At 39.2% G+C, this 14514-nt stretch overlaps 2 protein-coding genes across 2 annotated transcripts; both read right to left on the reverse strand.

Annotated features, from left to right (window-relative positions):
• Window positions 1–5977: 5977 nt before the first annotated feature.
• Window positions 5978–7045, reverse strand: LOC122081337. The gene has a single exon (XM_042648409.1). The coding sequence runs from the start codon at window positions 6767–6769 to the stop codon at window positions 6140–6142; it is 630 nt and encodes a 209-aa protein (XP_042504343.1). The 5' UTR covers window positions 6770–7045; the 3' UTR covers window positions 5978–6139.
• Window positions 7046–8919: 1874 nt separating this feature from the next.
• Window positions 8920–13111, reverse strand: LOC122082433 (phosphatidylinositol 4-kinase gamma 4-like). Its single transcript, XM_042649991.1, has 2 exons — window positions 11050–13111; window positions 8920–9852 (listed from the first exon to the last, which is right to left on the reverse strand). Exons 1-2 carry the CDS (start codon window positions 12412–12414, stop codon window positions 9475–9477), a joined length of 1743 nt encoding a protein of 580 aa, XP_042505925.1. The 5' UTR covers window positions 12415–13111; the 3' UTR covers window positions 8920–9474.
• Between the last annotated feature and the right edge of the window lie 1403 nt (window positions 13112–14514).

Below are 14514 nucleotides of genomic sequence, written 5' to 3' on the forward strand. Positions count from 1 at the left end.
TAGCAAACATTATTTATTTTGTATTCATTTTAAGGAAGGTTTTCTACGACGAGTGCAATTTCCCATTAATGAAAATGAAAAATCAAATCATGCAATAGAGGTGGGTTTTAAAGAGAAAAGAGGGTAAGCTCTGAGTGCATACATAAAAAATTTGCAAACTGCCATTGTGACAATATATATATATATATATATTTTTTTTCTTGTTTTTATTATCAAGTACACAAATTTATTGCACCCAAAAAAAAAATACAAAAATTTCATGAATTTTTTAAATTTCATGTGAAATAGAAAAGAGAGTGAAGAAGAGGATCTCATTAGTTCATATTTTAGACAAAGTGGAGAGAAGATAGAAAAGAGTAAAATTAAGGACAATCCTGCACTCAATCAACAGTAATGGGATCAATTTTATTTTATTTTTTTCGTGGCTTTTTTCCATTGGGGGAAATAAAAATTATTAAATAAAAAAATGATACCTAGTTACTTGGCCTCCATACCTAAACACAGAGGAGGAGAAATGATGACCCCGATCATATGAAATACAAAAAACGCACTTTTTGTTGATTCCTCTGCACTGTCTCATTATTTACCAAGTAGCTTTCTTATTCCCATAAATTACCAAGTGAATGAATAAAAGAAGACTAAAATTAGTGTTTTAAAGATTGGATTGAGATTGAATCGACTGATTCAGATTGAAATTAACTGAAACTGATACAATTTTGACCAATCTAATCTCATCAAAACAATTTTTTTTCATTATTTTTATTTTAACTAACTATGATCGAAGATCGATGGATCTCTATATAGAAACTCTAGGGTTAGGATTAATTGGGCAAGAGAAAAATTGAAGGTAGGAGTGGGTACAGTGGTTGTTAGTAATCACATATACCCCCCCAATGTCTCCCACTCGATAGTAGAAGTCTCCCCCAACCCCACTGGCCACAGTGAATGCATTGCATGCATGGGTCGTTCAACTCACTTATAAGACAATTAATACCATTAGTGCTATTGTTTCAATGCAAATACCTACACTACACTACACTGTACTGCTCCTCTGTAACCATAGCTTTCTGTTGGGCCCACTCTCTCTCTCTCTTCTTAAATTCACAAGACATGCATGTTCAAATCAAATTCTCTACTTTCCACATCGTCAAAACTTCGCTTTCTCCACACTGTGTGACACTACACCACCACCCACTCTCTCTCCCTGTCTCTCTCTCTTCTTAAATTCACAAGACATGTTCATATCAAGTTCTTTATCTTCCACGTCTTCAACACTTCGCTTTCTTATTGATGTTCCTATTGTGGACCATATCTTTCCACTTCAACAAACATTGCTTTTTCCTTACCTACTTCAATTAGCAAGGCAAACCCTATAGATAAGGGGGTCAAAATGGAACCAGAACAGAAAATTGGAATCAAAGTTGATCTTTTATAGCCCAACTGAATTAAATTGGATTGATTATGATTTCAAGAATATAAACCAAATAAAATCTGGAACAGAATGGCCATATTAAATGCATGCAATACGACAACAAATTAGAAGAAGAATGGTTGAAACGGGCTGAATAAATGAACCAAATTGAAATGGATCAGTTATGATTTCAAGAATATGAACCGAATGCAATATGGTTCAGTTTTAATTCCTATGCTGGTCATCTCGAACCGAATCAATCTATGCTCACATCCAATTCAGGTTGATCCCTATACAGATATCCGTATGTTTGGAGGATTAAAACTAATACCCTTTAAGGCATTAAGTAGAGAGCTTCTCGATATATAAGAAGGCACTGAGGCCATGAAAAAATGGAGTGGATCTATAGGTCTATAACTGCCAACATCTCACACGTCCCTTAGGACCATGTCCCAACTCTTAATCCCAAGTGTTCAAGAGATTCGGATCCACCAGATCGGAATCGGTAGCCAGATATTCCTACCCGAATCGGTAATAAATGACTTAATGATGTCGGGTGATCCGAACCGGTTGAGATTCGCATCACACATTAACCGGGTTGGACAAGATCCACTAAGCAGTCTATCATGCAAAGCATTGACTCGCCTCCAGTATCTGAACTCCCAAGCCCAATTGCCAATCCATAATCCATTTTGTTCCTCCTCTATTTCAGGGTCCATGGGCTTATAATAAACAATTAATCTACTAGTGGTGGGCTTGGGCTGGATCCTTATGAAATTTTATTTTTGAAATATCATAACATTTTGGAAAAATTACGTCCCACTCTCCAGTAGTTTATCGGAATTACATGTAAATTGAATTTAAGGGTTTAAATGAATTACGCCCCCTCTCCTGTACTTTCTAAAAATTTTACAATTAAGTCCAAATCTGTTAGTCACGTCAAATTGAAACTGTTAGTTACTGACGTCACCTAAAATAATACATTCTAATGCCGAAAATACCCTTATACACACATGAACATACCTATATACCCTTCCATTCAAATAAAAAAAAGTGGGCTGAAAATACGCACACCTTCTGCATTCTTCCTCAACCTGCTTCTTCTTCAACTGCTCTAAGCTTTGCTGAACCGCTAGGACCATCCACTCCACCCACGCTTCCTCCCTCTAAAAACTACTACTCATCTGCTTCTCACTTTGCTAATTTACTATCCCATTAGATTTCAGAAACCTCCCTCTATCTCTCTCTCTCTCTCTCTCTCTCTCTCTCTCTCTCTCTCTCTCTCTCTCTCTCTCTCTCTCTCTCATCAGTTTTTCTGGTTCCCTAAATTCTTCAGAACCCAATTCAACTGTTAGATAACACATTTTCATCTTCACATTCTTGTCCTGAATTTTTGAGGATTTCTTCAATTAAATATGTTTTTTCTTTTCTGTGTCGAAGGTTGAAACTTTTTGGTTTTTGTTCTCTGGCGGCTGCCTTGAAAATTTGATAATTCGAAACCAGAAACCCAATTTCCGAAACCCTGCAACTAGAGAGCTCCATGAAAATGGTGGTAAAAAAGGGTTGCAGATAAGAGAAGAAAGAATCGAGAAAGCCGTTATACCATTTATATCATTCATTTTTGTCTACTTCACATGTTGATGTTCACAGGGATTAAATGAAAGAACAGAGGAAAAAAATATTAAAGGAGAAGAAGACTGAGGAACAGGACAACTACACAAGATCCAGAAAGAGAACATAACATCCTTTCTTCCCATCTAGATCGTCTCTCTCTCTCTCTCTCTCTCTCTCCATTCCATGCTCTAAAAACAAAAAATGAAAATTTCTTCCCAAAACCTAGAACTCAGAGCGAGGAGTCGTGAGACCACTCCTGATCAAACTCAAAAGGAGCTTCACTAAGGACATGATCCGACCACTCATCGTCACTCTCCCCGACTTCACAATCACACTCTTTGTTGATTCCTTCACTAGAAATGGAAGAAACATAAAGGTCTCCAACTTCCGGCCACCGGAACCCATTGGGCCCATGAAGTATGAAATACTGATACTACCCATCACAGGCGAAGACGAATCAGAGGATGAGCGTCCACAGGTCTCTTCATTGCTTTCAATCATTACAAACGGCAACGATGTCGAGTACATGACCGACCATAAAAGGTTAGCATTCGTACTCACTACTGCCTTACCATAGCAGGTTATCTCCTCCTCCAGCACCTTCATCACCTCCATCTTCATCTCATTTTCGACAGGAAACCCAACCAACAATAGCTCCTGCTCATCCTCTTTCTCAGAGAACGCGGGAAGACGATAATCCTAATAATTACTCCGAGATTAAAAGGGAACCCCCCCCCCCCTTTGGGTTTGTTTAGCAGAGACCCCTCAAATCTGTTCAGTTGAACATCAAAAAATCAGTTTCGTCTGAAGGGTAATACAGTCTTTGGCTGTTCAAAACTAACAGTGCACACATTTTTACGTTAGTGTTAGGGGAGGGACCATAATTCGTTTAGACCCTTAGATTCACGTATAATTTCAACAAACTACAGCGGAGAAGGACGTGATTTTCCTTTACATTTTTTTTTTTTTTTTTTCCTTTTTAAATGTCATTGCTTCGATGCATATTAGCTCAGGTAGCAAAACTGAAGAGTGGTTCATGACTGGATTAATTTGTCCTTTTCAACTCATCTGAAAATGAAGTCAAAATTCTGAATCACATCTTTTTTTCTGAATAAATGAATATGTTAAGACCTAAAGAAAAGAAGAAAGAAAGAATTACAAGGAAAGGCATTATCCCCATACAAACAAATGAGAAACACAAAAGGATTATGGTTCGTTAGCAGTAACAATGAGATCACACTGCGATCTTCTAAGAGGCATTAGATTTTTAAATGGCTAAATGAGGAAAATAAGGAGCAAACCTAATACAGTGACTCCACTCCGTATGCAAAGTAGAGGTTCGAACGTCTTCCCAATTTAGTATATAAATATAAAGTATGAATCTAGATGTAAATCAACCAACTCACATCCAACTCCCTTTTGAATCAACCAGAATTGATCAGATTCCACACGAATATTAAAAAAAACTCTATGAATCACCCTGCTTCAGTGCAGTCTAAATCAGGATCCGATTCCAAATTTTCAAATCCTAATGTAGATAGATATACTTCGATTAACTTAAAGTTTCCTACCATTATGTAAATATATATTTGTTATTTACATTATTGTAAGATGATGATGATAGTCATTTATATTTTGTTTTAGGGTTTTTTTTTCAATAAATAAATATACTAAAATATCAAATAAAGGGAAATAAAAGATAACAAAACAAGATGCCACCAATAATAGGCCCAGACTCTCATAGAGAAACATAAAATGATCAAAACATCAATTCATATCAATTCATATTTTTTCAATCGGCTGAGTGAGGAAAATAAGGGAAAAACCTAATACGAAAACTCCTCTCCCTACGTAAAGCAGAGATTTTTTTGAGAATTTTATTTTAATTTAAAGATCATCGAATATGCTAATATAATTCAGGTACATTTGTTCTCAGTTCTCTTTAGGCCCCAAAGCATTCTTTCCAAAAGAGGGATCAACATGCTGTCAATTCATAACATGTTTATAGATGGAGGAGAGTTTTGATGGATGTTGATTCCTATACAATTAAGAGAGATCCACTTTGAAAAAGATAATGTCTATGTGCCTAAGTGGGATGCATTGAGTCTGAAATTGGTTAAAATCCTCAAAGCAAAAGTGAGAAGGTGAAACCCCATATTTCTCTCAGTTGTCGAATTCAGATCCTCTCCACCCGGCGGAGATCGGAGAAGGATTCAACAAGAGAAGGTGAATTTTGGGTCTAAATCGGGAGTCCACTCATACACTCTCCCTTTTCTGAATTCATCTGAAAAGTGCATTGGTCCCTCTTTCAATCATCTATGATTAGAGGTCAGACTCCCACATGACCTGCAACATCAATAACCCAGACTCTCACATGACCTGCAACTTCAAAACCCAACCCAAGGGGAGGAAAACAAGAGAGAGAGAGAATGAGAGATAGAAAACGACAACAAAGCAAAAGGGCAGAAGGAAAGAATAATGAGATTCCGGTGGCGCATAAATAATGCCGCATTTTACGCTACTTTTTGAGTTTTGGTCTCTGATCATCCATTGGGCAATTGGCGTTTGGGTCCTTTGGGACTCCCTCCCTCCCATCCCATGATTGTGATTTGAGACACTGTAGAGCATCGCTTCACACCCAAGACACCCCAGATTCAAGAATATAACCATCAAAAGCTTCAATCCAACGCTGTCTTTCTCTTTCCCCTTTGATCCAACAAAAGAGTCATCATCTCTTCTCACTATTCACTACTTAGTACTGAAGATTAAACCATTTCAATGAAGCAACTCAAAACTCCAAACTTAACTGGGCACTCCCAAGGGAAAAAAATGCAAATTTTTTGCCAAATTAGTGACGAAAAACAAGTCAGAAATGTAGAATTTTGTATAAGATAAACCACCCAAAACAAACAGATATGTAGTTATGTTAATCATAAAATTGAGAATTTGAAGAATACAAAAACCAAATCCCTTTTTTGTTTTTTGCTGTTCAATTTTTACAATTCCTTCACTCCAAAGTTGTCTCCAACGAATTGGGGATTCAAATTCAAATTGAAGACCCAAATCATTAACACGAAAATCAAAACAGAGAGAAAGGAGGAGAAGAAGAAAAGGTCAGCAATGAAACCCCAGAACGGATCCATCACTGACGGCAATGGTGACCCTACAACCAGACCTGGTCTCCACATGATGGGTGAAGAAGCGCAGAACCCTTACCCTACCAGCCATTCTCATCATCGACTCAATCTCCAAAGTGGGTCCCATCTTGAACCCATCGAAGCCGTTGGTGATGGTCGTCGGGTTCTGCTCCACATTCTCCACCGTCGTCGAAGCCGGAGCTGCCGTGGTTAGAGGGAAAGATTGAACAGAGAAGGTGGCAGACATGTACTTAGTGCGGCCAGCGTCGATGTCGCCGGCGGGGATGAACATGAAACCCACTTGGTTATCAGAGTAGAGTAGCTGAAGGGAGCTGTCGTAGTGGGTGAAGACGGCACGGTTGGGGTTCCTTACAGACACGTACTGAGAGAAGATGAAGTTGACGGTGCCGTTGGACATGGAGAAGGTTGGGAGCTGAACGGTGTTGACAGAGATCATGGGTTCCTTGGGCTTGAACACGGTAAAGAAGACGATGAGGATCACCATGACCACGCAGATCAAGAAGATCGTTGCCACTATACATGATGCGAGATTCGTCCGCCCTGATGGAGGTCTCTGTGGTTTATGGTGGTGCTGGTGATGATTCATGGCTTCTCTGATCCTCGTTAGTACCCTTTTCTCCTACTCCACCCACGGTCACTCCCCACCTTAAGAAAAAGTAAAAGAGAGAGAGAGAGAGAGAGAGTAGGACTGTAGGAGTGAGTCACTCCCCCTCACTTTATATTTTCTGTTGTGTGGTGTAGCGGTGAAGAAAAGATAAGTGTAATGAGAGAAAAAATGGGGCAAGTGGTTCCATCTTTCATGAGCTTAATGACTTTAATGGATAAGGGAAATTGGGTTTTAAGTGATTTTAAGTTTGGAAATTTGGTCTGACTCAGATCATCTGAGAATTGAGGTTTATTTAAGGTGTAATCATGGAGGTCTTTTAAATGGGATGGGAATGAAATGATTGGGATTTTTTTTTTTGGTGGAAAAATGATGGGATCATGGGATGCGACTATTTCATGTTTGAATTTTGGGGTTTGTGCTGGGGACAAATAAAAAAGTGCCCTGCAGCTTCAAGAAGGAGAGAGAGAGAGAGAGAAAGAGGGAACAGCAAAGTCCTTTTACTTGTGCCACAAGTTTCTTTCTAAAGTCTTTCCTTGTTGAGAGATGAAATTGTGATGGTATAGTATGGTTAGGGGTGTCAATTCTTAAATCGAATCGGTAAAATTGATTGGATCGAATCGATAATAATACGGATCGAATTGAACCAAAGTTTTATTGGGTCAGTTTGGTTTGGAGTACTGCAACCCCAAAACCAAATCGAACCACACCAAAAACCGGATGAACCTGAAAACAAACCAAAATCGGCTCAAAACCCAGACCGAAACTAAAACCAAATCGGTAAGAAACCGAAACACTCCAAAATTCATTAAAAAAATCAAAATTTGCAAAGTTTTGTAAACATTTGTACTGAAATTCGAATTCAAACTGGACCAAAAACCAAAACTAATCCGGTTACAAATCGATTTAAAAAACCAAAGATAAACCAAAACCAAACCACACCGAAATCGAAACTGGAATTTCCTTATTGGTTTGGTTTCGGTTTCAACTTTCCCACACCAAAACCGACTCAACCCGGACCGAAACCGAGCCGGACCGACCGATTGACACCCCTAGGTATGGTATAGGCTCCAGCCCCCAAAGTCCCAACAATTGCTGCACTGTTGTAGGCAGAGAGGTGTGATTCTAATCTCTCGTCCTCCTTCCACTTTTATTGCTTGTCCTTCTAATTCAATTCTTTGAAGAATCCAATGGCCAAGGGATGCCAGGTTCTGTGTCTTGATTCTCAGAAGTCATTGATGAGAGCTCCAACCTTCAACCCAATTTACATAGGACAGTAGCTGAAAATGCAAGATGAACCCAACCCCCATTAGACAAGGTATTTGAGTCTTCACATGGTTATTCAATGACCATCAAAGTTTTTCGTCCAAGCAAATAAATCTCACCTTTTTGATACTGAGACAAACATTTTGCGTGGTATCCCCTTGGATTGGGATCCTCTCCAACACCAACGGTCCTTTACTCTTTGGTGTGTACTATTTTTCCTACATCATCGGTACTCTCTCCACATAATGGCAAGACAAGCCATTTTTCAATAGAGTTAATGGCAAGACAAGCAAATACATGTAAAAAGGCAATAGTTTTTCAAAGAAGTCAGAATCCTTCTTATCGTTACTGGGTCTCAAGCTCAAAGCCTCTTTAAAACCAGACTCAAAACTTATATGCCTAGAGGCTCGAGGGCAATGGCTTTTGCTGTCTTCGGTCCATTCACTTCATCTTCTCCAACCTAATCATGGTATCAACAGCAATTGATACCAATATCAATATCGATAAGACAAAGGAGAAATGCAAGGAAGGGGAGAGAATCTCACGAAATCTATTGGATGCATTCACTAACTAAGCCCACGCCTAGAGCATGGTATGCATCATACAAGGCTATGGTTGATTGCTCTCTCATTATGTGGGGAGATGAAAACATAGCGAAATCAGAGATGAAACTGTTTGGTTGATTATGTCAGAAAAGAAAAATAGATCCGTAAACACGCTCTCAAACCAGGGTTTAAATTCAGATCAGTCCCCCACCAATTCCGCTCGGTCTAGATCAGACACGGAATTGGTGTGTAGATCCATAACCCTAGTTTCCATACACCAATCTAATTTTTCAATCCCTGCGCAAAATACTCTGGAAGATATAGATAATATACTTACTTCATTAGTAGTCTAAAGGTCATGACATATTATCCAATTTCTAAGGCGAGCTTTCTGAAATTAGTAATAAAAGCATCCTTTAATAGAGTAATAAGGACAGAAGGTAGGAAGCCTAATTGAACTTCTAAAACTACAACAACCTCAATGAGTTGCCCACTCATCAAAAACATCAAAATCAATAAGCGAAGTCAAGCGCAGAGAGGATGTTCATATTGGCCATCAGCTCCTGCAACATACCAGAGTCTGCACACTTTGTACCTGGAGGACACTGCACTTCAAACTGAGCGAGGTAGGGGGAGATATCCAAACACTAGTAATAGAAGAGGTTACTCTCACCTCTTGTGGCAGTTTTTGCCCTAAGCTCAGATGTATGAACAAAATATGGTGGACGGTGGGGTTCCAAATTCCAGCAGCCTAGCCACACAAAACATACATCCCCTGCAATCCTTTCAAAGATGGACCCATCATCCATCCATTCATACATATGTACTATAACATATGCACATATACACATATACCTACATAATCCATGCCTATTATTACATGGTGATCTCGTCGAGGTGGCGATCCATGATCTGAGAGACATATTTGAGGAATGAAGCTTCACTCGTTCCCGGTAGCACAGCATCCATGGCTTCATGGACAATCTTCTCAACCACAGACTCTTTCTTCAAAGTCTCTCTGCACATGATGCTTCCAATTGCAAAGGGAGTGAGCCCTCTGTCAGCCCCCTTCTTCAGAAGCATGGTAGATATGTGGAGGGTGCGGGCACATTCACGTGATATGTTCCAACCACAGAACTTCAGAAGAGAAATATCTCTTTCAGCATCCAGTGATCTAATGTACTCAACGGTCTCAGTGGTATAAGGCTCCTTAGCTTGCGGCCAGTACAGCCATTCAAATGTGCAATCTTCAAACTGGGAAAGGGGCAAAGGAATATTTCTTGTGAGGAAAAAATAAGAATTTCAAAACATCCACAAAATGGAGCATGAAGATGCATTAGGAGTGTTACATTGTGCATGAAATAGCATGAAAATAGTGCATAACAGAATTGTGACTCAAGTTGCCAGGTATCTAGAACAGTAACACAGGAAAATACACAAATCACACATACGAGAGAGAGGTTATTATTATGGCTTATGGTCAAATCTAATTCAATTCATCAAGAACAGTCCTATCCTTTCTCTTCTCTCTTTGACATTGAAAACCCCAGCTTCTGTTCTTACTTTAAATCCAATATTTGGGTTCATTACCTTCACATGTATAAATCTTATACACCACAAACCTGGCTTCTGTTTTTACTTTAAATCCATTATTTGGGTTCATTACCTTCAAACGTATAAATCTTATTCACCACAAACCTGGCCTCAGGGGTGAAAAAAAGAAGGCACACTGTCAACTTGCTAATAGTGGAAGTATCACAAGGACAGGATCCCTTGGCAAGAGATGAATGCCAAACCCTAATCTAAAGAGAAACAAAGCCCAAATATCTAAAGAGAATTCTTCCCCAGTATTCTACCACCAAAATGGATTGATCCACACACAATTTTTAGGAAACATAAATTTTTCGATAAACCATATTTCTCGTGTTTATGAGTAAATTTATCTTCCCAATGACACGGCTACACAGGTAAAAAATAAGCCTTATGTTTCTTTTATTTCAGAGAAATTGAATAGTCACCTGGACAAATGACATTCCTTAAGGAGGGGGAGAAACAGTTTAATTTAGCACCAGAAAAATAATTCAAGAAATTTCCAGGGATTCAATCACTAAAGGACGCAGGCTTTAAATTGCATCTCCAGTGGAAAAAAAGGTATCAGCTATCAATAATTCAATATACAGACCAACTGGAGGAGAAAAGAGAGAGAGAGAGAGAGAGAGAGAGGGGGGGTGGGGGAAAAGGATAAAGGCCCTTTTTTCAGGACTTATAGAGAGAGACATCAATGCAGAACAACTTCAACAACATCAACCAAAACAATATCTAGAACGTAATGTAAAAAAATTAGAATAATGTAGAGTCCCATTTCACAGAACAATGTCAGAAAACCCGAGATGGAACTGGGGGAAGCACTATTACGGATAAAAACCAAGAAGGAATAGGAGAAATACTAACATTCTCAGGCAAGCAGTACCCATGATCAATTGGAATCAACACAGTACGATCCTCTTCTTTGCCCACCAGAATATTTCCAGCATGTCGATCTGCATTCGCCAACCTTATATCCAACACAGAGATCTTATGGACCTCCTCCACAGGGAAAGCTCCAGGACCCATGTCCTCGCAACTCCCGATGTTCTTCGCGAACATCTGTAGGGATCCAATCTTGACATTCTTAGAAGCAAACTGGTATCCATCTGGATGGTTAAACCCTCCATGCAAGCACCTCACCATAACCGTTGGAGGAACCCCAGCAAAACCCTTCTCTTCACTTGAAAGGGACCGTGGCCCACTCCTTGGGTGATCCAAAATGTATGCAGCAACTTCTCTCAACGCTCCTTCTCCTACTCTCGTCCCCCTTTTCAACCCTTCTCCATCAGAAGATATTGGTAACCCCCGAGGATTATTCACTGCCATTGGTTCCTCGTCAATTGGCTTGAAAACAGCAACAAACTTGTGACCTGAAGAATCTTGCATGAAATAAGCTCCACCGGAACCTTCAGAGGATCTGATTGGTTGGTTTCCACTCTCTAATCCATCGAAGGTGGAGCTAATCAAATCACTAATCACCGAGGATAATTTGATCTTCGGATGAACAATGACTGGTTCCAGACAGAAATTTCTCTCGGTCGACTTCTTTGTAAATACACGGATATCCTTTAATCCATCGCTCTTCTGGTTTTCTCCATCGTAATCTGTCCTCTCATTCGAATTAGATGCCACAATCGACAGTTCAAACTCTTTCTCGACGGGCTTGACCCTAACTTTTGCAGACTTCCGAACCAGTAAGTGAACCACAGCATCACTACTTTTACATATATCATCAATGAGCTTCCGATCGTCGAGTTCCTCTCCATCACAGATCAACTCCTGGTCTTTGAGGTCGAGAAAATCTTTCCCCTTTTTGGCGATCTGCTGTTTGACGTATGCTACATTTCTACAACGTTCAACGTGGAACTCCAAGTTCTTCCCACAGGCTGTATTAACAGTGATTACCCGAAGATCAGAAAGCCGGAGAACCAAATGGAGAACATTGCCATCAGTGACACCATAGTCCCGGACGAGAGAACCGTTTCGAGCTAGTTCCCTGCCTCCGTACACCAACTTCTGCTTCTTCACGACGAACCCTTTACAGGTTTGAATCCTCAGCTTCACTGAAGCGATGGAATCGGATTCCAGCACACGCATTGGAATCACAGAACCGGCAACAGTTAGGTAAATCAAGATGGATTCACTAGAACTAATGCCCAATCGGCTATGGAAATAGCCAGGTACAGACTCCTCGCGAACGGGACTAAGAGCAACACGAGCTGTCGACATTTTTTCTTCCCTCGAAAAAGAATACGGTCTCGTGCCCCTGATTTAAAAATCAGAATTGCAGCTCTGAAGCCCCAAACACGTCTAACAGCTTCTCATGATTCTATCCGAGACCACTGAGTTGGAAGAGAGGATCTCTGACTAATGATCCCAGAACCTACGAGGGGAAGGAAGACTGTACAGAGGAAGAGGGAAGAAAGGGGGAAAATGAAATAAAAGAAACAACGAAAACCCGAATCCCAATCCTACAATACCATGGCTGACACTAACATTTAAAAGGTAAAACCCAATCAAACCTGTTAAAAGGATCACCAAATCATCAAAAAACTATGGTGCAAAGGCTTGAGAAATCATCTCCCCGAAACAAATCCCCCCAAACCTTCACAGAAGCAAAGGGTTGTGGTTGCTTCCCGGACCGATTTCAAAGATGAAGACTTTGAAAACAATAACAACCAACCTGACCGATTAATCGAAGAAAATGTCTAACATAAAAAGTGTCGTTTGTTGGAAAATGTGGATTTTCTATGAGCAAAATCAAAAGAATAAGTAGGAAAGATTGAACAAGGGAAAAGGATTCTCACCGATCAGGAAAGGACCGAGAACGGAGAAGCGATCAATTACTGCTGGGAGGGAAAACGAAAACGAAACGAAGATGAAGACGACCAGACACGACACCAAAATGAGAGAGAGAGAGAAGGAAAAGGAAGAAGAAGCCCTCGGCTATATATAGGTGTAAGGATCTCATGACTTGTGACGGAAGTCTCGGAACCCCTTCCCCAAGACTTGACAGATAACCAAACGTCGTTAGTCCGATTCAAAAACGGCGCTACACCTTTACCAAATCGATTCATAGGTTGTTGGATCATTAAAGGTTGTGAATAGATTCTTATTGTACGGTAAAAGATGATATGTCTTACGATAGCAGGATGACAATGATGCACCAGATGCGACCGTTGATGGTATACCGACCTTGCACTGTACAAACGGAGACGTCAAAAGATTTTAACCCCGGCGAGTAGAGTTAACGTGTGCCATTAATAAGTCATTATCTTTTTAGTTGACTAGCGTGGCCCCATCCATGTGACCATGATGAATGGTTAAAAAAAGAAAAAGATGAATGGTAATTACGGAATGGGAAAAAGAAAAGTCTAGAAGGCAAGGTGCCTCTACACCTGGCCACTGTTAGTTAAAATGTGTTTTCAATGTAAGTATGTTTAAAATGCAATTGGATTTTTTTACCGTTTAAAATGCATTTTTCTGTATAATATTATACAAAATGAAAAAAAATAGAAACAGTAAAATAATCAATTTTAAACGTGTTTTAAGCGATCGTTTTAAACGCATATTTGTTTTTTAAAGGTAAAATAGAAATTTCATTAAAATTTTAATTAATTTAAAAAAAAAAACTATTAGTAAAAGTGAAAAGTGATATGGTACTTGGTTTTTTTGTTTTTAACTTTCATACTATCTATAGAAAAAAAATCTCATCTTCTTATAGCTCATTGAGTAAGGAGAAGCTAAAGCTAGCAACATCTCATTTTCTTATAGCCCATTGGGCTATTTTATCTTGGGACTCTCAAAACTTTTGGAACATTAAATGCATGTATATAGGTAATAATCTCTCAACTAGCATGAGTATACTACCGTTTTTTTTTTTGTTCGTTTTTTTTAAAACTACACGTTTAATAATTGTATCGTTCGTTTTCGTCCGTTTGTCATTCCTTGTTTTTTTGACCCTACCGTTCATCATTTTTATCTGTTTAAAACCCATACCATACGTTTCTATTTTTTTGTCATTCCCATTTTAACTAACAGTGCTCCAGACACATTAAGAGTCTCCTACCGATACTTCCATTGGCCTATACACCAGTGTAGGAGCCACTTTTAGGAACCTTTGGCTTTCTCACGTTGAGACTAAATTTACAGATAAGGATATTGACTATTGAGATCAGAGTATGAAGGATGGCCAAAATTGAAAATTCGAAGTTCTGTTTACTTATTCAGTGAACACTCATGGACCATTTGATTTTGTTTTCATAAACATATTTTTCAGTTTTTTTAAATTTGAAAACGAAAAATACCCCCAAATCTGAACTTGAGTTT

Source organism: Macadamia integrifolia, chromosome 6 (genome assembly GCF_013358625.1).
Source record: "Macadamia integrifolia cultivar HAES 741 chromosome 6, SCU_Mint_v3, whole genome shotgun sequence".
Classification (NCBI taxonomy): Eukaryota; Viridiplantae; Streptophyta; class Magnoliopsida; order Proteales; family Proteaceae; genus Macadamia; species Macadamia integrifolia.

Bases quoted from the DNA above. Each gene is read 5' to 3' on its own strand.
- LOC122081337 (XM_042648409.1), bottom strand. From the start codon at position 6,769: ATGAATCATCACCAGCACCACCATAAACCACAGAGACCTCCATCAGGG.
- LOC122082433 (XM_042649991.1), bottom strand. From the start codon at position 12,414: ATGTCGACAGCTCGTGTTGCTCTTAGTCCCGTTCGCGAGGAGTCTGTA. The intron at 9,853-11,049 runs GTTAGTATTTCT...CCCCTTTCCCAG, and splicing joins GGTACTGCTTGCCTGAGAAT to TTTGAAGATTGCACATTTGA.